The 22,600-nt window shown below is 41.9% G+C and overlaps 1 protein-coding gene across 6 annotated transcripts in view; it reads left to right on the forward strand.

Annotated features, from left to right (window-relative positions):
* The first annotated feature begins 204 nt into the window (after positions 1–204).
* Positions 205–22,600, forward strand: part of ANXA11 (annexin A11) — a 29,071-nt gene continuing 6,675 nt past the window's right edge. Inside the window, exons 1-11 of one of the 6 annotated variants that reach the window (XM_037399534.1) lie at positions 205–294; positions 1,540–1,644; positions 15,589–15,649; positions 16,836–16,960; positions 18,287–18,640; positions 19,168–19,255; positions 19,647–19,741; positions 20,181–20,294; positions 21,420–21,510; positions 21,633–21,712; positions 21,849–21,905. In XM_037399534.1, the coding sequence (XP_037255431.1) occupies positions 1,627–1,644; positions 15,589–15,649; positions 16,836–16,960; positions 18,287–18,640; positions 19,168–19,255; positions 19,647–19,741; positions 20,181–20,294; positions 21,420–21,510; positions 21,633–21,712; positions 21,849–21,905 (1,083 nt within the window). In that variant the 5' untranslated portion in view covers positions 205–294; positions 1,540–1,626. Of the gene's footprint in view, positions 295–1,539; positions 1,645–4,024; positions 4,130–4,219; positions 4,413–4,816; positions 4,999–8,195; positions 8,257–15,588; positions 15,650–16,835; positions 16,961–18,286; positions 18,641–19,167; positions 19,256–19,646; positions 19,742–20,180; positions 20,295–21,419; positions 21,511–21,632; positions 21,713–21,848; positions 21,906–22,600 lie in introns of those variants that run through there. The other 5 variants (XM_037399538.1, XM_037399535.1, XM_037399539.1 and 2 more) reach the window with 5 other exon arrangements.

Below are 22,600 nucleotides of genomic sequence, written 5' to 3' on the forward strand. Positions count from 1 at the left end.
GTAAAAGTGAACTTCTGTCCAAAGTGCAAGGTACACGAGGTTTAGGGGTTCTACTCTGGCCAAGTACCAGTTTAAATACTAAAACCTTGAAGACTAGAAAAAAATGAGATATTAAAACTTGCTGGTAGGTTTCCTGTAAATTTAGCTGGAGAAAATAATATCCTTGTTTTCCTCTCTTTATCAGCTGCGCAGCATGGCTTCTGTGGTTACCTTAGGATCTGTGTGCTGGAGTGGTTCAACTTCCAGGTTGGGCCAGGTTTCCTAAACTGAACCAACTGAAATCAGTCTCAGAAGGTATGTATACAAGATACATATAATAAATCTATGTAATATAGCATGCTATACTGTATGTTTCTGCATACTTTTCCTCTTGTAAACTCTTAAGGAAAATGTCTGCAGTTACATTCTGCTCTCAAGAGTAGTCAGTCAAATTGTGACATAATATTTACTTCACTAGTAAACTGTTCTAATGTACTTTTGCGATGAAACGTGTTACAAAGACATAGAGGAGAGTCCTGGTCAGAAATTTTAAGGCTTTTAGATCTACTACCCTCCTGGTAGTAATCCATGATACAGCTAAGCTGATGTAACAAGGATCAGAGAAAGCCTGGCTGGAAGTGAAGGGTGGAGAGGAGAGAGTGGCCTTGTCCCTTTTTGGCAGCAGCTATACTGTGAACGTCTCTGTGGGAGTATCAGATGCAATGCAGCTGAAGGTGAACACAAGTGGGCTTTATGTGGAGTTCCTGTTAACACCTCGTTTTATTTTAATAAACTCAAAGGGAAGCAATAATCTAATGTGCAAGTTACATCTAGCTCTGTAACTTTGAAATTCACACATCCTCCTTTTGAAAATGTTTTCCATATTTTATGTAGCCATATATTTTTATACATTTGGGGTGACAAAAATTGGTGCTTTTCAGATTATACTTTGTCAGTTGTTTGAACCAACAACTTGAGGTATTAAATAGAATTAAAGAGAAGAAATAGTGGGTCAAGGAGTTACATAAACACATTGCTGGAGCTAGATCTTCATTCTTGTATAAAGTACAAAAGAATCACTTGTTAGTATTTAATGCTCTGAATGTTCATTTGTGCAACTAATGACTACATAACTGTACACATCCACAGAAAAAGGAACATAGTAATCTACCAAAACCAACAAAACAGGCCATCTCTGTGTCCGTTGTTTTTTTTTAAATCATGAGCCACTTCTTTATGAGGGACCTGTCAAAATCATGGCCAATACTTACTATTGCACATGGGCATCCTCTTTGATATTTCAGAAACTGTTATATCTGTGCCACGTAATTTCTTCACACATGTATCTAAAATAGATGATCCATATGAAACCATCATTATTTCTTCATGTACTTGTTCCTGTGATTCTTGCAGTCTGAGATTTTTGCCAAGGGATGTTGTGAGATTCAGTGAGTTTAATAATTTTTGCCAGGTTGAACAAAGAAAGGGACAAAGGTCGCTGCTGTACTCTAAAAAAAAAAAAGAGTAAGGGCATTGCTGTCATCTGCTTTCTTCTTCCAGCAGTGGGTCCGCATCTTGCTCCAGGAGTGGAGACATGGGTGTCCCCTCCCTTCAAGAGCATCATGTATTCCTTTCCCCTGTAGATACATGAGAGAAACAGAAGAGGTAAGAAGCCCAGCAGCCAGGGAACACGGCATTGAATTAATAGTGAAGCCTTAGTCACTACAATCCTATTGCTAACAAAATTTTCCCCTGGGCTTATTTTTCACCTCGGAGGCAGTTTGGGAATTCAGTCTCCATTAAGGTGTTTAGGGAAGTTAGAGCCATTGTTTTGGGCTGCCTACATTTCCAAGCAGGCTATACTATATTTCTTATACTTTGATCACTTTTCACAGGTTTTCATCATTTTGATGAATTTTTACTGATAAAATATGCTGCCAAAGCTACTGCGCTGATATCTTTTTCTTTCGCTGACAAGAACATTTTCTGCCCGTAACCGCTTTTGCAGGAAGAAAGGTTTGCTCCAGCCAAAGCTCCCAAGGAGTATGGGCTTGGAGGTTATCATTCCTGTGGAAAAATTTCCAGAAATGAAATACATTAAGCAAGTGCCTCACTCCCTGACTCTCTGAACATGGCAGCTAGTGAGGTTTCCATACAATGGTTTCCCTGTCATAAAAATATTCCATATGCTGCCGTAGCTAGCCCAGTTTTCTGTTCATGAATGCAGTGTCAAAGGTGTGGGACTTCCAGCCACCGAGGCTGGATAAATAGGGGGATTCATAGAAGCCAGCCAAACCTGGGCCTTAGTTAAATCCATGGAACATTTGGAGCTGACTTCAAAGAGAAGTCAACCGGGTCTGAAATAAATACTGGGCTGGCTGCAGCAGAACAAGCTTCCTCGTACATCCCTTCCAGCCTAGGCATGATAGTCAACAGGCTTTTCTAATGAGAAGGTAACAGTACTTAAGTTGCAGAAATACACTGGAAGAAGTAAGTCTTTGTAGAGGTCACCACGTCCTTGTCGGATGGGAGTAGCAGCTCCTCTGAATGGCTCCTAACCCATTTCAGTCAGAATTACTCTGGTTAACAAAACTCTCCTGTTAGTGCTAATTGTGGCCCCTTTTGGCTGGCCCAAGTGAGATGAGTCAGCTCCTGAGAGGAGCTCTGCCAGCATACTGAAATCCCAATGATCCCTGGCTGCCTTTCCACGTGAGCTACTCTGTGGGCACATCTTAATTTTTCCATCTGTCTGCCAGTGAACTTCAGACGACACTCTGCCTCAAAACCTGTTGATGTTTAGCTTTGCCTGTTAGTCAGAAGTGTCTTTACCAGTGAGGTTTAGGATCAGCTGGGAATAGATGTATAATTTACGCCACAGCACAATAAGCCATTTTTAAATTGAAATACACGTGTTCACCTGCTTTAGACTGCGTTGTTTAGCTTTCTCCCATGGGTGCAGCCTTGGCCTTTGGTACCAGTTAAAATCTTTATGAGAGGGGGGAAAAAGGGGGGATTTATTTTCTTTAGTTCCATCACAGCTTTTGTATTTCAGTGATGGACCATGATGGTACGTGGCAGTTGTATGGAGAAAAAAGCCTGGCCTCTCCACTGGAAGGAGCTGGCGGGTGAGCAGGAGGTGTGCTGTAAGAAGCATGAACGCATCCATCAAAATTAGTTTATTTCTAAATGAAATTGCCTGTTACAAAGCATACCTGTGAGTGAAACAAGGGTTGGAAAGGATGTTCCGAGACCCTGTTCACTAAAATCCCTGCTGCCAAGAGGAGTTTATTCCCCGCCCAAGCTGTCTAATTCCATGATTCAGTCAGCAATGGTATTTTGATGAGTCTCTTGGCGAAAGACATTTGATTGGAAAATGCTAGGCCCTTTTATTTTTCATTATTTTGTTTTGTCTTTCTAAACGCTTCCATGTGAGCAATTCTACTCATCTTTAAAGAATGCATGTAGGAAGAAAGATGTGTTTTGAAGCGTTTTGCTAGTATTGCTTGTGCTGGAAAAGGTCAACATGAAAAATCTCCCTCTAAAATTATTGTAGACTGTTACTGAAGGAAATGTGTATTATAGGTAACAAAATGGGGCTTTCTGTCCCAGCTTGCCCAGCAAACATATTTTCTAGAATGTCTTATGAATTCCTGGTGGAAGCCACGGGTTTTTGGGGGTTTAAATCCGATGTTACACCGAAGGCTCACGCCGCAGCCTCTGGCCTCAGGAGCCGGTGTGCCCTGCGCAGCGCCCACCCGACGGCGTGAGGGACGTTTATTTATTATTTTCCCCCTGTTCGTTCTGGTTCCGTGAGGCGGCCCTCTCACTGCAGGCCGCCTTTCCGCCAGCCCTGCTGTGCGGGCCCACCAGCAGCAGCCCCGGCTGCCCTGCCCGGGGCCCGCCCGCCCCCGGCCCTGTCCGGGCGGTTCGCCCAGGGACGCTGCGGCCGCCGCGGGCCCCACCGCTGCCGTCACGGTTTCCAGCGGCCGCGCTGGGCCGGCCCTCCCCGCCCGCGGCCCTCCCTCGCCCCAGGCGGCGGGGCGGGCAGAGGGAGCGGCGGCCGCAGCGGCTCCTCCTCCCGCCGCGCAGCAGCAGCAGCACCCAGCCGTCAGGACGGGCGGCGGCCGCCGCGGCTCCCCGGGACCCCGCGGTAGGACGGGGCAGGGGGCGAGGGGCGAGGGCTGCGGGGCCGCGGGCCGGGCCGGTGTCCCCGGGGCGACGGGGAGCCTGTGGCCGCAGGAAGGGGGCGGCAGGAGCCGGGGTGCCCGACACCGGGCCGGGGTGCCCGAGGGACACCAGCCCCGCGGCTGGTACAGGGGGAGGCCGGGGCCTGCCGCAGCTCCGCCGTTCGTGGAAAGCAGCTCATGGTTCTGAAGGAAATGAGGTGGTTTCAGACGAAAAAATAGTCGTTTTGCTCTTGTAGTTGGAGTTCGGTACGTTGCCTGTGCCGTTCGTTTATCTTTAACGTCCCATGTTGATGTTGTTTTTTCCTTAGAAGAGGAAAAAACCCAAGATGGTAGCCCTGTCAGCAGTTACACAATGCTTTTCCTTACCAAACGTTCCTTTCTACAAACTGCTTGTCATGTACTTTACTTTTTCTTATGCTGCACATACCTAAAGCGCCTTAAAACTGAAACCCTTTAAACTCTTGCTATACCTTAGCTAGGTGTTTGACAGAAAACAGCTTAAGCATCTCATTTTTCAGAAGAGCAGAGTCCCTCCCTGTCCCAGTCCTGTTCCTGGAGGAGAGGGGCTGGGCAGTAGCTGGGGAGCGTCGCCTCAGGTTGGTTTTTTCCCCCTTTCTCAAGGTAGTGGTAGTTCCTGGAAGCCTCTTCCTGCTAAAGAGGAGCAGTTGGGGGAGAAACCTTCTGAAGGGAGCGGCAGGGGCATGGAAGGCAGCGCAGCCAGGAATGGGGATGGATGCGCTGGGGCAGGAGGCGTGGAGGTGAAGGTGTGGGGAGAAAAAACTGACACGAGGGAAGAGAGGTGCTGGTGCAGTGCGTTTTGGTGAAGGAGCTGGTGAGTAGGTTGCTATGCATCTAAAAGCCTGGCTGCTGTAGGTGGGGGTTCGTTCCCCGACACCCCCAGCACACGGGGTTTCCTGCCGAGTGCATCAGTATTTTCTGTTACCCTGGGGCGTGCCTGGTAACATCGGAAGCTGTGCAAACCCAGTGCGTGGCTGCTATGAAGCTTGAGTGCGTGAGCGCATTCCCCACAGCTCGGCTGTGTCTGTAAGTTCCTGTTCTTGAGCACCTCTGAGAGTCACGCAGACCACTCTCCTCCCGCTGGGGCAGATGATAGCTTGCATGGGGCACTGCTTCCAGTTTTGCCCAGGGCCTGGTCCCCGCTTCATTTCTTCTGAGGTTTTTCTTTCTGAAAGTGCCCCTGTAGCTACTTCTGTGACTTTTTCTCCCCTTGCCCCCAAAGCACCATATAGAATACAGTGTACCCTATATAATAAAGAATCAGCAAGATTTTGAAGGGCCTGATGGTTTTATGTCTATGTCGACAGTGATATTTATGTACCTTTCTCTTGCCTGACCTCAGTGTGAGGTTAGGAGCTCAAACATCTCTGTGAATCTGGACTTAAAATTTCTGGAGTACTCGTCACACGCTTTTGTATGCTGTGTCACTTCTTTAGCTTGTTGTCTATAATCCCCAGAAGTTCTGAATCATCAAACTGGAAATTCTGTGAAATGTCAGAAGTCACTAAAAGATATAAAAAACCCACAGCGAGATGGAGACATTTTATGAAGGTATTTAGAGAAAAAACATTGTGAAGGCGGTAGTGTTAGGTAACAACTTAAAATACGTAATCCAATCTAGTACAGACAGTTAAGCTAAGAAGTCTGTCTGGTTTGAAGGCTACAGGAGATGCTGTTTTCTAGACCTCTAGCAAGTTTCAGAAGATGGAGCATCCAGAGGGTTTGTTCAATAATGCATTAATCAGAGCTAAGATAGAGCCTGTCTTGGTTCTGTGATCTGCAATCTAGGGATAAAAAAGGACGTTAAAGCAGAGATGTAATCAAAAAGAGCTGATGATTTAATGGTGGCTACAGGAATAGCACGGCTTTTGAACAAATAGAAAGTTTACTTTACTTTTAGCCAAGGCTCTGTGTAGGCATCGATAGAAAGTTCTCAGTCAGCTTTGAACTGCAGTTAGAGGCTTCACTTCAGTGGACAGCAGAGTAGCAGCACCGATGTACTTTCTTCATACAATTGTCTGCTACTTTGAAACATATGTTTCTTATTGGGTATATTAAAATTGTATTATATAAACAATTGGAAATAAGTGGAGATTTGTCAGCTGTATGACTTTTGTTTTGGGCTGTTTTGAAGAAGGTAGCAAAAGCGTTAAAAAAAATAAAAGGCTGCATGTTTATTCTCCTGTGAGCAACACTTTCACCCATTTGAAACTTGGGTTCTCATGCACTGAAGCTAAGTTGGTCCCTTTGCTTTTCCTGTTGCCGGTTTATTTGAAAGCAGGTGTGTTTGATGTGAATGCCAAATCACCTTCAGGCGGTTCCCCAAGCTGGGAAGAATGTAATGTAAGCCAAAGGGCAGCACTAAGTATCTACAGTGTATTGCTTCTATTGTTGCTCCATGTTTGTTCTAGATTTTATCAGAGCTCACAGCAAAATCTTGATAGGAGGTTAGATCCTGGCTTGAGCAAGCCTGGAGTCAGTTATGGGTCAGAGTGGAGACTTGCTGGTGTCCTCCTGAGAGACAATTTCATTACCTGCGTGTGATTACCAGGCATCTGATCCTGCCTACACTTAGCAGGTGTTTTTTGTGGGTATGTGTGAAATTGTATCCCTACTATTCAGCAGTCACAGGTGCTGAGTGTGGACCAGTGCTAATCATTAGATTGTAGGGGCTTAGACTGAATAGTCTTCAAATGTTGGATGTTTGTTGGTTTTGTGGTGTTTTTTTTTTTTTAAACAAACACAACCCCATACAGTCCTGCTGCTTGGCTGTTCCCTGTCCGGTGGAGAGCATCACTGTGCTGTCTGACTGGCAGCAGTAGGCTCTTCTTCTAAGATAGACAAAGAAATGGAAAGAAGTCCTTCTTAGATGTTGCTTCTTTTTTTTTTTCCTTACACATTGTTTGAGATAAGATACTGTCTTGCTGAATAATAGGAAAGGTTAAACTTTTTTTTCTTTTTTTTTTTTAATTCTTATTTACTACAAAGCATGGGTCGTTTTTTTGAGGGCATTGGGAAAGTGTTCGCCAATAGGTCACTCCGTTCTAACTTTAGCTCAGCTGTTGTCCTGAGGAAGTGCTGGACTTTATTGTTTCCTTCCTTCTTTGGAGCCATTAATAAGTATTTGTTTCATCGTTAGGAGAGGTGGGCCTCCAATTCAGGCTCTTAGATCCCAACTTCTGTCAGGCTTAAGAACTGTCAACCAAAATAATCCCATATTAAAGATCCAAATGGGTTTTAAACCTTCGCAAGGCCTCTTGTTTGTGCTAAATCTTACTATAGCCATTGAGTCAATATGTATGTGAAGTGATGCTCACTGTAATTTATGCATGTAATTCACATTCCCAAAGACCTCTTGCCTGTATAAAAAAGCATGTTAGATTTCTAACTTTGGCCTAACAAGTTGCTCTAAATTTGTCTGCTTTAGGAATCTTAAGCACTATGTGAATATCCCTTTTATTGTTGCTGGAGAGAACAACTTTAAGTTTGGAAAATTGCACTCCTGTAAACACTGCACCTATCTGTAGTCCAAATAACTGGTTATTGGTGCACTTGGAAGTGTTTTTAGAATACATTTTCCATTAGCTAGGAGAATAAATGTATCTTACAAATGTTAGGATTTTGGTGGGGAGAAAACCCTTCTTTTTCAGTAATAAGCGTTAGGGACCAAAGTTTGTTCATCCCACATGCAGACTGGATTTAAAGGTCTTGCTTGCTTTGAACTTTGCTGTTTTATGGTTGTTGTGAAATACCTGTCTTTCTAGTTAACTCTGCTAAATTGGCTTTTTCTTGAATAAGTTAGAAAGAATTAATCAGCTGAAAATCAGTAATTCTTTATAGTCACCAATGAATGAAGTGTGTCCATTTGCTCACTGACAAGTAATAATCTTGCTAGTGTGGCTGAACAGCTGTGTAAGCCCTTCGCTGTTTAGAAAGCATGGAAGCCATCACCTTTAAGAAAAAGGTAATGCATTTGTACACTCCTATTTACCTCTTTTTTTTTTTTTTCAGCTGCAGAGTTCCAAGGCTGTCAGCCTGGTGCAGAACACAGAGGTTTTGTGCACAGCATAGGGTACGTCCATGCAGCTTTTAACTAATGTCCCATAGAGGTCCTGTAAGTGTGCCTTTCTTTGTGGAGTTGTCAGTTGAACAGCTTGGTGGTGTTTGGCTGCTTCTGCAGCCCCAAAAAATCTAAATGTAGGAAGTACTGGCAGAGGACCTAATGGAAAACTTTTGTCGTGCTTTAGTTCCTGTTGCTTCGCAGGCCTGGGGAAAACCCTCTGCTTTCGCAGCAGGGCCACTCCCCCCCGACTCTGTGCTTCAGGCTCAGGCACAGCAGCTCATTTAAAATAGGTGGTGTGAAATGAACAATTAGGTATTTTTCTAATAACTGTTTTAGAGGACTGAACATTATACTATTGTTGTAGTTCTGTAGGATTTCCCACAGAGTGTACTTTGTGAAATGGTCCAATTGGTATTTACCTATGCTGACTTGCACTGATGATGTAAAAATTTGTTCTTGCATGGTAGAACTTAAAATAGAGTATAAATCCCTGAGGCATTAGTCAGTTGAGAACATAATTCAGACTATTTATAGCATGACTTTTTCGCAACACATAATTTTATATGACAAGTTAAGAGTTTGAAATAGAACAACTTAATTCTATTATTTCTTCAAACATCTCATAAACCTATTTTGGTCTTATTTCTTGCTTGCTGTGTTGTTAGGGAAGTGCCTTTATCTGTGTTGTCATATCTGTTTTGACTGTCTGTATTGTAAATACTACAAAGAGAACATTGCAAGAGTGTGCTACAGAAGGAAATGCTTGGATCAGGGCGGAGTCGGAAGCCGAAGTGAGGTTGACCTTGGTGTGTCATGTTTTTTCTGCATGTGGCTCTTGAGAATCCATACAGCTCAATTAAGTTATTTGGGTCTTTTTGCCTTAAGTATATATGTAGGGACTGACAAGTAAACCCAGAGAGGTCTGTGGTCTTCCCAGAAAGTCACAGATGCTGAATGAAACTCTATGCTGGTGGAATAATTGTGAAGCTACGTAAGCAGCACCTTCCCGATGATGAAATGCTGCCACTGCATGGTAACTTTATATTACCTTTTTCCCTCTCCCCTGTTGTCTGCTGTTTGCACCCCTAAGACAAAAGTCCGTAAAACCAAGCACAGGAGTATGTTTCTTTCTGTTCACTTGCCATCTCTGTGGTTCGGTGCTGGTGAATAGTGTTACATTGCCATCTCTGGCAGACCCAGTGATGCAGGCAGCTAGAATATGAGGTTGGCCTACGTGCACTTTCCAGTTTTGCCCCTCTGCAAAGGATGCAGCCCTTGAATTGTCGGGGAGATGTACCAGTGAGAGTATGCTCAAGCTGGGACAAGCCTGTGTCATGAAGGAGACAAGGGAGCTGGGGCTTTTGGTCCCTGTTTGCCCGTGTAACACAGCAGATGCTGGTTATTGTTACTAGGTGTTTAAAGAACTTTGTCATAAAGTGGCTGAGTTGCCTGTTCCATCAGAATTAACCCTCTGCAGGCTTCTGAGGTGTTAGTTGAATGTGGTGTCATTTTTGTTTTGCTTTGTGTTCTTGTTAGCCAATAAAAACAAGCAACAAAAGGTACTAGTTGCAGGTCAGAGTGAGTCACCTGGGAAATTCTTTGTGGGCTAGATGATCTCAGAGGTCCCTTCTGACCCAAGTTATTCTGTGAAACGCAGAGTTTGTACTGGTGCAGGTACCGTCAAAGCAGTTGTTTCGCTACTTTGGAGAATCTTATTTTGTTCGTATGTTCTCTGTTTCTCTGTTTGTTTCTCTGTTATGTAGATTGTTTCCAACACTGTTCAAATTACTCTTCAAGTAATGTTTAACAGTATAAAAGTATAAAGTATAAAATATTTGAAGTGGGCTAGTCTTATATACAATTTAAATCATTGCTGGAGGTTTAGGAATTGCAGTGCAAATGTGCACTTCTGTCTAGAATCCATGACACGAATCACCTTGTGTCAACATCTCCTGCAGTGGTACGCCTGTAATGTCATGGTTTATGCATCTGTTGCTGAAAAAGTTAGATGAAGTTCTTATTTAACATTTTTACAGCTTGATTGTGGCTTATGGGTCCATCTTCCCATTCAGCTGTTCTTCGTTGGCCATAGTATCTCCCCCCTGCTCTACCTTATTTTGACTAAGGCTTGTCAGCGCTACCTTTCTGATGCTTCCCCTCCTGCCTCTGCTTACCCCACCAGGTCAAAAAAATGCTAGATTATCTTCCAATACATTATTTCTGTAATGATGATGATGGAATTAGCAGGATCATCAAAACGAAATGGGCAGTGTCCCTGACTCATAATACTAGCAAGCAGTTCAAAGGGTAGTTTTAAAAGGCCCCCTTATTTTGATTTCTTCCTGTTTCACCATCTATTCAGAGATGTGGGTTGTTGTTTGGGTGGGGGGGTTTTAAAGAAACATCTTTTTGTAGAAAATGGATGACGTGTTAGTACTCTTTGAATATACCTTTTGGGATGAAGACTAGTAAAGTTTCCTAAAGGTGAGCTATGAGTTCGAAGTTCTGTGTAAAAGAGCTTTCCTGAGTTTTGGCCGGCATGAACTCAACTACTACGTTAAGCCCTGTTGGAAGGGGAATGCATTCTACTACATCAGGGGTTTTTTTGTAGTGAAAGGAAGGCTAGGCAGGGAGTCACATACATAGAAGACAATGCAAAACCAAATTATGGGGCTTTTTATCTGTCAGGGTGAAAAATACTGCACCTGGTACAGGCCTGTGTAACGCTGTGCTGCAGTGTGTAAGTCAAAGATAAATCTTGCTCAGGCTCAGGCTGGTAAAATAGCAGTTAGCTAGTATGATGCTGGCTGTGGCTTGTCCTTGTCTTGCAAAAGCACAGTGGTGGATGCCTGAGTTCATCTCTGATGAAAGTCCACAGCGTATTGTAAGGTGGTAAGTTCTGTTGGGCTGATTTCACAATGAGGGATCAGTCTCGGAGCATGTTCTGTAATTTATAGCTTTAGGCAGCCTTTTGTACTACATCCTGGTAATTAACCTGGAGTAGGAGTAAAGGCCCAGGGTTTAAATTTACTTGGTGTTCCCTGGGAAGTGGGTGTAATAAAAAAAAATACTTTGAACAAACGTTGGTCATGGTTTTTTAATCCTTTTTTGCCCTCAAATTATTGGGCTTTGCTGTAGCTGGAGCCTGAGCAGCAGCCACTGAATAACTTCTGGGAGTGGGCATGAACGCAGTGGCTGCGCTTATTTCTATTGCACCTTAAAACAGAAGTTTTCTGGCACCCTTGAAGTTTTATTCTTTACTTCTGCCATCATTGTGTAATTTGTATTTTTGTTACATCTCCAGCTGTAGTCCTTTTCTGCTGTGGCTTAGAGGAGCCTATTTTCAAGAGTCCCATTTAAAGTATATTACAGATTGAATCTCTTATGAAAACAGGTCTGTTCCTTCGTAGCTCTGCTGAAGCAGCAGGAAAATGCTCAAGAGCCTGAGCGATTCATGGCCCGCAGAAGTGAGAGTGCAATGTCTGTGGCAGGAGTAAAACTTCAGATCTTTATTTAGAATTTTGAGGTGGACCTCCAGGGTGAGCACTGGGAATGGGGAGAGGACTGTAACCGTATTTGTTCTGTATTTTGTTCGAGACACTCCCACTTTCCATGTGTGGTTTGGTTGCCTGGATTTTTTTCCTCCTCTTAGGCACTGCTGCTTTTATGGCTGAGCAAACACAGACCTTGCTGTTCCTGTATCTTCCCACACATTATTTGTCTAGCAGGGTGTACTTCTGCATCTTCTGTTCCCTGGCCTATGCCACCACTTTGTCAGGAGGCGAGTGCTGGTCATCACTAACAATTTTAGTAAGATGTGGATGTAGCCAAAGAAGTCTGGGAAGATGGGCTTAGAAGATTCAATGGAGACAGGCTTGTGAAGTGGCCAACAGAGACCTGATGAAGTACAGAAGAGGTGGTGATCAGGAAGTTTATGAATATAAGAACTTGGTGCCTTTGTGGATCTGGTTTGCCTGGAATCAAACCAGTGGGGAAAGTCTCCCCTTGGAAAAGTCCTGGATAGATGCAGCGTTTAAAAGAAGCAAGTAGAACGTTTTGAGAGAGAGAGGTGGGGTTTTTTTTTCAGATTGCTAATTAAGTTAGCCATTATTTCTCAACCTCAGCTTTAATTACCAAAAGTATCTTTTAATGTTGGGTTTTTTTCAATTTGAAAGGAATGTATTACATAGGATTAAAAGCAAGCAAACAATCCTGCTAACAAAAACAATGGCTAGCCCGTTTCTCCTCCCCTACCACACAAAACCCCTCAACCGTTTTTGCCTTAAATTTGTACCTAAAGCTTTATTGAAAAGGGGTCTTACAATTTTTTTATATCCTTTCTTTGTATTTACATGCAAAGCTAAACATAAATAAATAAATAAAAAATAATTATGGTTACACATGAAGGAAAAAATAATTTCAATGCTGTAATAATTTGTATATAAAAGACATACCTGTTGACATTATGCATACTAAGAATCTGGGTTGTGGTTTTTTAGTTTGTTGTTTGAGTGACTGGAGTAATAATTGCTCTTTTTTATTTTAGTACCATGGCTATGTTTTATTATGTAAAGCCAATTTCTGATGTAGCGGGGCTCTGCAATACCAGGCTGCCTTCTCTTGGGTGTTGGGTTTGGTTTTTTGTGTTTTGGTTTGGTTTTGTTCTTTTTTGGTTTATTTTGGGTTTTTGCTGGCCTCTGTCCACTTCTGTGCCCCCGTACCTGCCCAGAGGCAGCAGTGGAGTGGAGCTGGCAGCATGGGCAGCGCAGGCAGTGGGCTGTGCAGCTGCCCTGCCACCACATAAGCCGTCCCAGCGTGTGGCTGGGGCCTGGCAGCTCCCTCCAGCAATCAAACATGCCTTTGTGCAGGCTGTTAGGAGCATGGCAAAGCACCAAGAGGAAGCTGCCTGCTCTTTTTCCAGCAGAGGAAAATACATGTTTTGCTTTCAGCTCTAATCAGGAATGTTGAGGTTTTGCTTTTTGGCCTCATGAGCTTGGGGTCTTAACAGCCCTTATAAGGGTAACAGCAGGCATTGCCCCCAGCAGTTATGATTCCCTTGGGATAACAGTATCTTGCAAGTGCTGTTTGGATGGATTTTATAACTTGAATTTGCATCTACTTTAGTAAAGTGTTTCGTTTATAGTGTTCTGTAAATTTGCAGTGAAGTGCAGTGGCTTTTTCAAGATGTTCAAGCTGGAACATTGTCTCTCTAGAGCATTGAAAAAGTTCCCAGGTAGCTGCTGCCATACCTTTATGCTCTTTATGTTAGTATTTAGCATCAGTGAATATTCAAAAGTAAAAATGCATTATTTTGCTGAACTGCAGGGGTAACCATCAGAGACTTTTTTTTTTCCCCAAGATTCAGCTTTAGCATTAAAAAGTATCCTAATGTAGGATATGCACTGGGTACACCTGGAAAAAAAAAAAAGAATTGAAAAATTGCTCTCCCTTACGACTGCTCTGTATGGAGTTCGTGCTCCCTTGTGTATATCGCACAGTAATTGTCTTGTATGCCAGATCTGGTGCTGTAGGTTTTATGCACTGTGTTTGCATATGAAATGAAAAATTACATAAAGCTTAGTCATGTAGAGAAGTGCTTGTATAATCAAAAGGGTGTTGTCTTTTCAGCTGTAGCAGCTGATCTGGTAAGGGATGCTACTTCTTTCAGCAAACTCTTCCCTCTTAAGTAGGAGAGTGGCTGTTTTATAGGTAGCGGTGTTATTTTGAACTTTCAAGAGTCTGCTCTGGAACCTGTTTAAACATTTAGGTTTTTCTTAATGTGGCCCTGTAGAACATAATTTGCTCTGCGCAGAGGTGGTAAAATAAATGCTAGCAACAGCCTTGATGTTTAAATTATTCCAAAACTCCTAGATAGCTCTGCAGTGAAAGATCTCATTGGGAACCAAGGCTGAAGGTAATGTGGGAAAAACATTTACCGTGTGATGGAGAGAGCATCTTTTAAGCATCTGATACAATACAAAAATTTAAGTGAGCCTTTACCCTTCAGACATAATCTGGTTATGAACGGTGGGTGTCATGTTAGCTAATCTGTAGTCTGTTCTACCAGCTGAATGCGCGGAGTAGGGCCATGAGGTTTGTAGGTGGCTTTCTCTTCCTGGGACCTTTCTTGAGACATTTAAATGTGGCCATTTGTGATTGACAGTTTACTGATTTAAAGCCTTATTTGCTTAATACACTTTTAGTGTGCTCTGTCATTGCGATTTCTATTAGTTTCTTTCTTTAAATTTAAATGAGTACATGCAGTGTGAAGTCCAAATAATTTTTAAATAAATTGAAGATTTCCTAGTTGTATTTTCCTTAAGAAAAAAAGAAGAAAAAAGCATTTTTCCGTTCTGGTGTTGCTATGCTCAAGAGTCATGGAAACCAGAAAAGTAAGTTAAAGTGATCATGCAAAACAAAAACAATCCCACAAAAACAGCACCTCCCACAACCCAAACCAAACACAAAACAAAACAAAACAAAACTCCACAGCTGAAATCCAAAACATGGCAAAACAAGCCAGGTGCAAAAGGTAGTGCTTTAGGGGAAAGAGGGGAAAGAAAGGGAGGGGATACTGCTTGCATGGCAGTTTAAAAATAGATTGGGAATTGTCACTAAAAATAACCTTGAAAAAGTTAAGACTGATTATGGATGTTTTTGTCCTCTGGAACAAGTTCCTTGAGTTACTTTTACCATCTGTTTAAAATAAGGCTTTCTGTGTGCTGGAAAACAACTCTCGTTTTGTCCTTCATTTAGCTGTCCTTCCTTTTGGACAGCTAATGAGTCTGCACTTCTGTGCTCCAGAGGCACTATCAACTTTGAGAGATAAATTTGTTCTGGTGATCTTATCCTTTCTGTCAGCCCTTCATATTTTATGGCAATGCTGTAAGCATGAAGTGTATCCTTTCCACTTCTTACTCTGACCTTGCACTTTTGCATATGCTTGCAGTTAAATGCATTTTAACACCTCTCATACAATTACTCACTTGAAGATATAGCTGGTTTGTCAGACTGTTCTGTATGGGTTGCAAACTTCTGGAGACTTTAATAATGCAATAAAGTAAGCTTTTTGAAGTCATACATCCTTATCAACATAATAGACAAAGCAAGCAGTAAGTAGTAATTGAAACAAATAAGAAAAATAGTCTGAGGAGTGAATTTACAACTGCTTAGGTACCTGAACATGTTCATTGGCCTAGCAAAGGGAAAAGCCTGTGCAAGTTGTGTAGTTTACGTCTACATTTTGGTAACTGGCTGCTGCAAACATGTTGCCTGTTAATTTTATTTGGTGTAATTAGTGAAGCATGCCAGAAAATAACTGTTATCACATGCACTTTTCAGATCTTTGCCATGAGTTACCCTGGCTGTCCCCCAGCAGGTGGATATCCACCAGCAGCCCCAGGTAAGTTGATCAGATGAAGTAAACTGGTTAAATGGCTGTGGGTGATCGTATCTGGAATGGAAAGGTGGCGTGGACAAAGAACCGGACTGCAGAGGGTTTTCTTGACTCACTAAAATTTTCTATGCTCTCTTGTTAAGTCCTAATTTATCTTGGCTGGGGATTCTGACTTCCGTAATGTGGGTGCTCTACCACATGCTCATATAAGGTCCATTTTCATTCATCTGAGATGCAGCACACAGCACTAGGAGATGGTCATAATTTGACCAAAATTAATAAACGTCAAGGAACAGTGTCCTGTCAGTACTGAGTCTTGAAGGGAGCTGGTGAGAAAAATTAGTATGGGGAGAAATCAGTCACACAATTTAAAACCATATCCCACAAAAAATTAGGGCTTTATTTATGACATTGTCCATAATTCACTGTTCTTAGGCAGATGGTTGTATATGGAAGGAGTAGGGCTGTTAAAAAGGATATCAATTACAATACAAAGATGATGAAATGTGTAACTACTGCTTGGTATCAGGGTGAACTTTACAGTTGTTGGTAATGAAACTTAGAGTTGTTAGTATTGTTGGTAGAAAGAAAGGGCTGGAGCTATATGGGTGTGGTGAAGTGTGGAGTTTGGCAAGCTAACTCGGGAAGGGGAAGCAGTATACAATGAGAAGCCAAAACTAGCCTGGGAGGGTAAGTCCTGTTTCACAGCAGAATATTCTGGCTTAGACTGCTGTGTGGAGAAGTCTGCACTGCTGTCTGCAGCCAAGTTCTGTGACTTGTGTATCTGTGAATGTACTGTGTCATGCTCTGTAGACATCTCTCAAATTGGCAGCCTAAAAGGCATTAATAATATCTTCCTACTGGAAGACCCAGACAACTTTGTAATTTAAAGGAAACTACTGTCTATTCAAAATACAGTGTTTACAGTATGAACTCTGAAGTGTTAAAACTTTAAAATATCTTCAGGGTTGTTCTAAAGGGCAGCTTACAGATTCAGTGATAACCAGTGTGATTAGAAATATCCAGTGAGGCTTTTCTTTACATCGTAAGTGTACTGCTGTCCTGCACCTCTTCAGTTCTTTTTCCTTCTCCCAAACTGCTACTCTTGAACAGACATCACATTAAAAATTTAAGTAAGGAGTAAGTTTAAAAAGATGTAGTTTTTTGTTTTAGCACAGCTGTTTGATTTCAGGTAGCAGTCCTTGGGGCGGTGCTGCCTATCCACCTTCAAACCCACCTGCAAATCCTCCTCCAATTGGACTAGAAAATGTGGCTGGCTATGCCAATCAGTTCAATCCCAACTACATGGCTGGAATGGTGAGTTTGCTTTCATTTAGTGTGTTTTACTATGACTTTCTGAAGTGCTCAGATATGTTTCTGGCATTACCACTGACAAGTTTATTGCTTGAGTTCTGTGACTGTCTAGTCTGTTTAGATGTTGAGCGTTCAATATCATCTATTGAAGAAAGTGGTTACTGCAAACTATTTCTTATTTTAGGAAAGCAGACTGTGAGTTAAACGTTGATTTGAGAGCCTAACTTCAAGTGTCATGGACATAACAACAGTGTAACTTGGCTTTTGCTGTGCAGACAAATAGGGGACAGGCTAACACTACTGAGTATCTGTCCATAGTCACACTGGCAAATGCAGTTCAGATTTTGCCTGTTACCTGGGTTTTGGCCAGTCTGAATAAGGAACAAGGCTGTGCAATTTGAGGTACCGGTGACTTATTCCTGAAAAGAATATGGGATCCGCTGTCTCCTATAAGCAGTGATGTTTAACAGATGGCAGCAAAAACATTTTATGTTGACTGGAGAAAATGCACACGTTTCCAATATGACCTTTTTTTTTTTTTTTTTTTTGCATATAGTAGAAGTGAGTGACACTTATGACAACTCAGTCTTCAGAAATCTGTTATGCTGCATAACGAATGCGCAGTTTGTAGGAAGGCATTTGAGTTAGATGCCTTTCTGAGGCAGCGATTAAATTCCGTGATTTGGCAGCCTGCCGTCAAAATGAACAACAAACTATCTAGGGTGCACCACAGCAACTAGCTTCTGAGAACACTGTAATCATCAAATGTCAGTTCTTCTGGTTCCCCTGTAGAAGAGGGCCTGGGTGTGTCACGTGGGGAAGATGATATTACATGTGGAGTGGAGTATCTTTGTAGCAGTTTCGGTAGATGTCCTTCCAAATGTAGAATGCATCTAGTGCATCATAAACCAGCCAGAGGTTGCTCATAGTAAATCCCTGCACTCAGATGGTGCTGAGGTCATGTAAAGCAGCCATGGACAAAGAAGGGATAAGCATAATTTTGTGTTGCTGAAGTAAGCTTTTAGACTAAGAGGTGGGTGGCTGTTGGTGCTCTTCTGTGTGAGTGGTGTCTAATGCTGGATGTAGTGGCAGGTATGGGTCTCTTGGTTCTGCTTCGTGATGAGTGGCAGCTGATGCAAGAGTCAACTGAATACAGGGGGTTTTCCGTCTTGCTTTCTAGCAAGACGTGATCAGTGCGAAGTTCTTTTGCGGATGCAGAACCACCCATCTGTGTTGGTGGGGAGGGAGGCTGTATCGTATTAAGTACAATATTGTAACGCAACCATTTGTACACCTTCCTGTCTCTTGCTTTATTGGCTGTCATTGCAGGCATCCAGCCTGGCAGGGACCTTTGGAGGGACAAATGTACCACAAGGCATATATCCTTCAACACCTGGGGGTTATCCCCCAGTCCCTCCTGGTGGCTTTGGGCAACCTCCGTCAGGACAACAGCCCTCTTATGGAGGGTATCCACCATTAGGAATGCCATCTTACCCACAATACCCAGGTGGCCCTGCACCAGGCCAGCCACCGCCTGGTCAGCAGCCTATGGGCTATCCAGGACAACCACCAGCAACATACCCAGGGCAGCAGCCCATGCCGAATTATCCACCAAACCCAGCTGTGAATCCGCTTACGCCCTCTTACCCGGGAGCTACTGGGCCTACGGTCTCTCCTGTAACAGTAAGAGCATTCAGTGTTTTGGTTCTGAGATGTGACCATGTGTATGTTTCTCTACATTTCCTTTGTGTGTGTAAGTGTAAAGCAACCCTAAAAATGAAAAGAGGTCACGAAAAGAAGTTTAACTAGAGAGAGATGGATCCTTTCCAAATGCAAGCAATACAGGCTCATACGACTTGAAACAAATGCTGTTTTGCCATATTGTCCAAGAAGAAACATTTGACGTGAAATCAAATTTAATGAAATTTGCCTTTCCTAATTAACAAAGTGCTGCCAGTTGTATATACAGGTTCATCAAACTTGAATTAATTGGCAGCAGATTTAATATTGGTGAACCTTCTTGACCTTTAATTTTCTCATAATTTGGCTATTGAAAGGAAAAAATTGTTTAAGGTGGTGTCTTTCTGAGTTCTCTCTGTTACTTTTTTAACAAAAAGAAGATTGGTAACAGTGGTCATCTTTCCTAGGTAGTAAATCACAGTATTTTACTGATTGACAATAATACACAACTCAACTTGGTCTGATTTTAGCATGGAAACCGAGGCACAATCATGGATGCACCGGGATTTGACCCTCTGAAGGATGCAGAAGTCTTACGGAAGGCCATGAAGGGATTTGGTGAGCAGTCTGTGGATTTACATTTCAGTTAAAAGCAGAATTGCAGCTTTGATTCAGCACTGATCTTTCTCCATTGTTATGTGTGTACCGAGTGAGCCAGTTCACATGGTATTGTCTTTGGTTATGAGAAGAGTTACTGGAAGTTCATATAGGCATAAACAATACCATGAGTTTGGCATTTGGTTTTGGAGTTCTTTTGTTATTCTTTCTGTTTTTTGTGATGGGAGTAGAGCTTCAAGTTCTGTGGTCATACACAAGAGGAGATACTGTAGGTGAATTCAAGGCATACATGCCCTTCAGTTGGGTATAGAAAAGGTAATAAATGGAAATGGAAAGCTGCATCCTCACATGACGTGCCTGCTTATTCTGTGGTGTCTGTATACATTGACAGGAACTGATGAGCAGGCAATTATCGACTGTCTCGGAAGTCGTTCAAACAAGCAACGGCAGCAGATCATCCTGTCCTTCAAAACAGCTTATGGAAAGGTAAATACCTCACGAGAACAGAAGGAAGAAGAATAAAGAGCCTACCTTCACTGGAAGTCAGAAGACTTGGGGTTTGGAAAAAAAGATTGCAGGTTGCTTAAGGGGAACATGGGGCACAAGTCATAGCCTGTTTAGGGTTCTGCTTTTACCCACTCTTGACTTGTTCATGGCATGTTTCAGATGAAACATGTAAAGCAGTTTCTCTGCTAAATGGATGCGTTGACTCTGGTCTGTGCAGTCTATTTAGTTGGACCTTAATGACCTAGATGTACATGTTACATTATGCTGTTTTTAGTGTTGTTAAGGGGAATAGCTTTACTTTGAAGATATACTATTGATGCTTACACATAAAGAATTCTACTTAAAATCCACAATTTTTGTGCTCACATTTGTCAGTTTTGGTCTTTATGGTTTTTTGCTTGTTTTTATTTCTCATTAGGATTTGATCAAGGATCTCAAGTCTGAGCTATCGGGTAACTTTGAGAGGACAATCTTAGCAATGATGAAAACACCTGTCATGTTTGATGCTTATGAAATCAAGGAAGCTATAAAGGTTTGTGTCAGAGATGAAAATTTATAAGATGGAGAAAATACATGAGCTGATAAAATTTTTGGTAATCTTTTAAAAGCTTGGACTTGCATTCCCTCCTCTCTGTCCAGATATTCAGCCCACTGTTTGACTGAACTGTATCCTTTTTCTTGGAGGTGTATGATAGTACAACTGAGAAATGTTATTCCCATAGGTTATAGGTAAAGACTATTCAATAGGATGGTGTGGTAACAAAAAAATATTAATAAAGAAGTACCCAGAAAAGGCAGAAACTGAGTTCTAACAGTTTCTGCAGTTCATTTATTACATAGTCTTGAGTAAGCTACTGAGACGGCTCTCTTCTAAGCCAGCCACTGCATGGGGTGTCTTTGTTTCTGGGTTTTTGCTTTGAGCTGTGATGGATCTGATTATAAACCCGCTCAACTTTGTTTCCAGTGACTTTACACTTAGTGCTCAAGAATAATTAAGAAAACTAGGTTCATAAAGATTTTGGACAGGGTGTACCACCTTCTTATCTTTTCCTCCACCTCGAAATTATATTTCCCTAGCCCGTGCTGAACCTTTTCTGAAGTGTTATGGAAGTATTGTGTACTTCTCTTTAAAACAATCAGACTATTTTATAAATGTTTAGTTTTTTAAAATAAAAACAGGTCAAACATTTGTATTTCAAGACAATGTTTAAATGAAGGTGAAAAAAATACTTCCATTACTGAGTCAGTACATATATTTACATGTTCTTTGGGCACAATTTTCAAGTAGCTAGGAGGATGAAGGAGCATTAGCTGTGTTGTAATTGCAACTGCTATGTGTTAGTTAGTGAAAGTTACTATGAGAATTAACAAATTCATCTTCAGTGGTAGAAAAAATTTATTCTTAAAATGACTAAAATGGGGGGTGAAGGATGACGTTTTAAAATGAAATTTTCTTTTGATAATTATTTTCATTATCTGCCTAATTTGTATCTTTAATACATAGGATTTAGCACTTAAACTACTTTGACTTCTCCTATAACAAGATTATATTCTAAATTGTATTTTGTTGTATAGTTTTATTACATTTCTTTTTATACTAGGCTGTAGAAGCAAGATGAGAATCTGGAGTGTGTTTTCTCCTTATGCTTTTTTTTAGGGCGTTGGCACAGATGAAAATTGCCTCATTGAAATCTTAGCATCTCGCAGTAATGAGCATATTCAGGAACTCAACAGGGTCTATAAAGCAGGTTAGATTTGTTACAGTTCCATCAGAATTTTCTTCTTTTTCGTTCTTAATTACTGATTGACAGTATGAGTTTAGGAAATGAACAGAGGTGTATGATGATTCATGGCTGTGTGTCTCTTCCAGAATTTAAGAAGACTCTGGAGGAAGCAATAAAAAGTGACACATCTGGACACTTTCAGAGGCTTTTAATTTCACTTTCTCAGGTACTTGCACGCTAGGATTTTGGAATTTGGGTTTGTGTGTGTGTTTGTAGGGTTGGTTTTGGTTTGTTTTTGTTGTTGGTTTTTTTTTTAAAAAAAGGTCCACCAGTAACATATTTGCATCTTCAAATTCTTTTAGGGAAACAGAGATGAAAGTACAAGTGTTGACATGTCTCTTGTACAAAAAGATGTGCAGGTCAGTGGAAATTCTTCTTCATTTCTACGGTGAACTCAATACACTGAAATTTGACTGTGTGGCTTCTGCTTACTCTTAATTTTGGAGACCTTGTGACTTCTCCTGATGTAGTGCTTATGTTTCAGTGGATGGAAGTGATAAGAAAAGCCCTGACAGAGCGTTAGAGCCATGTAGCTCCCTTACAGAGATGGAGCTCTCGCAAACAGAGTCCATGGGGGGGGGTGGGGTGGTATCTCTTTCTGTCAGCTTTCTGGCTTTTCCAGGTGTTGCGTGACTCTACATAAGTCCCGTGACCATTGTGCTGCCTATTATGGGAATGGTCCAAAGAGATTTGAGGTGATATGTGTGTGGATTAGATCTTAATCTGTGCAACACCTGCATTAGCCTTTGCCTGTTATTGAAGGAACTCTGGATTTTTGCAGCAAATAAGGCACTTGGACTAGTAACTCGCCCAGATAAGTTTTTTGTATGTTTTGTTTCACCACATAGCCAAGAGAAAACCCTGGATCATTTCAGTACACTGCTGTCATATAAATAGTAATCAGCTTTCTACGTAGTATGCCTCAGCCAAAAGACAAGAAAATGCCAGAACATCCTTAAAGGTGTAGAAAAACAGCCAGACGTAAACCCAGTTAGGAAGGACAGTCTTCAGTTATTTTTAAACAATTTTCCCTTCTTTAGTAATCTGGAGCTCT

This window comes from Falco rusticolus, chromosome 9 (genome assembly GCF_015220075.1).
Source record: "Falco rusticolus isolate bFalRus1 chromosome 9, bFalRus1.pri, whole genome shotgun sequence".
In the NCBI taxonomy this organism is placed as follows: Eukaryota; Metazoa; Chordata; class Aves; order Falconiformes; family Falconidae; genus Falco; species Falco rusticolus.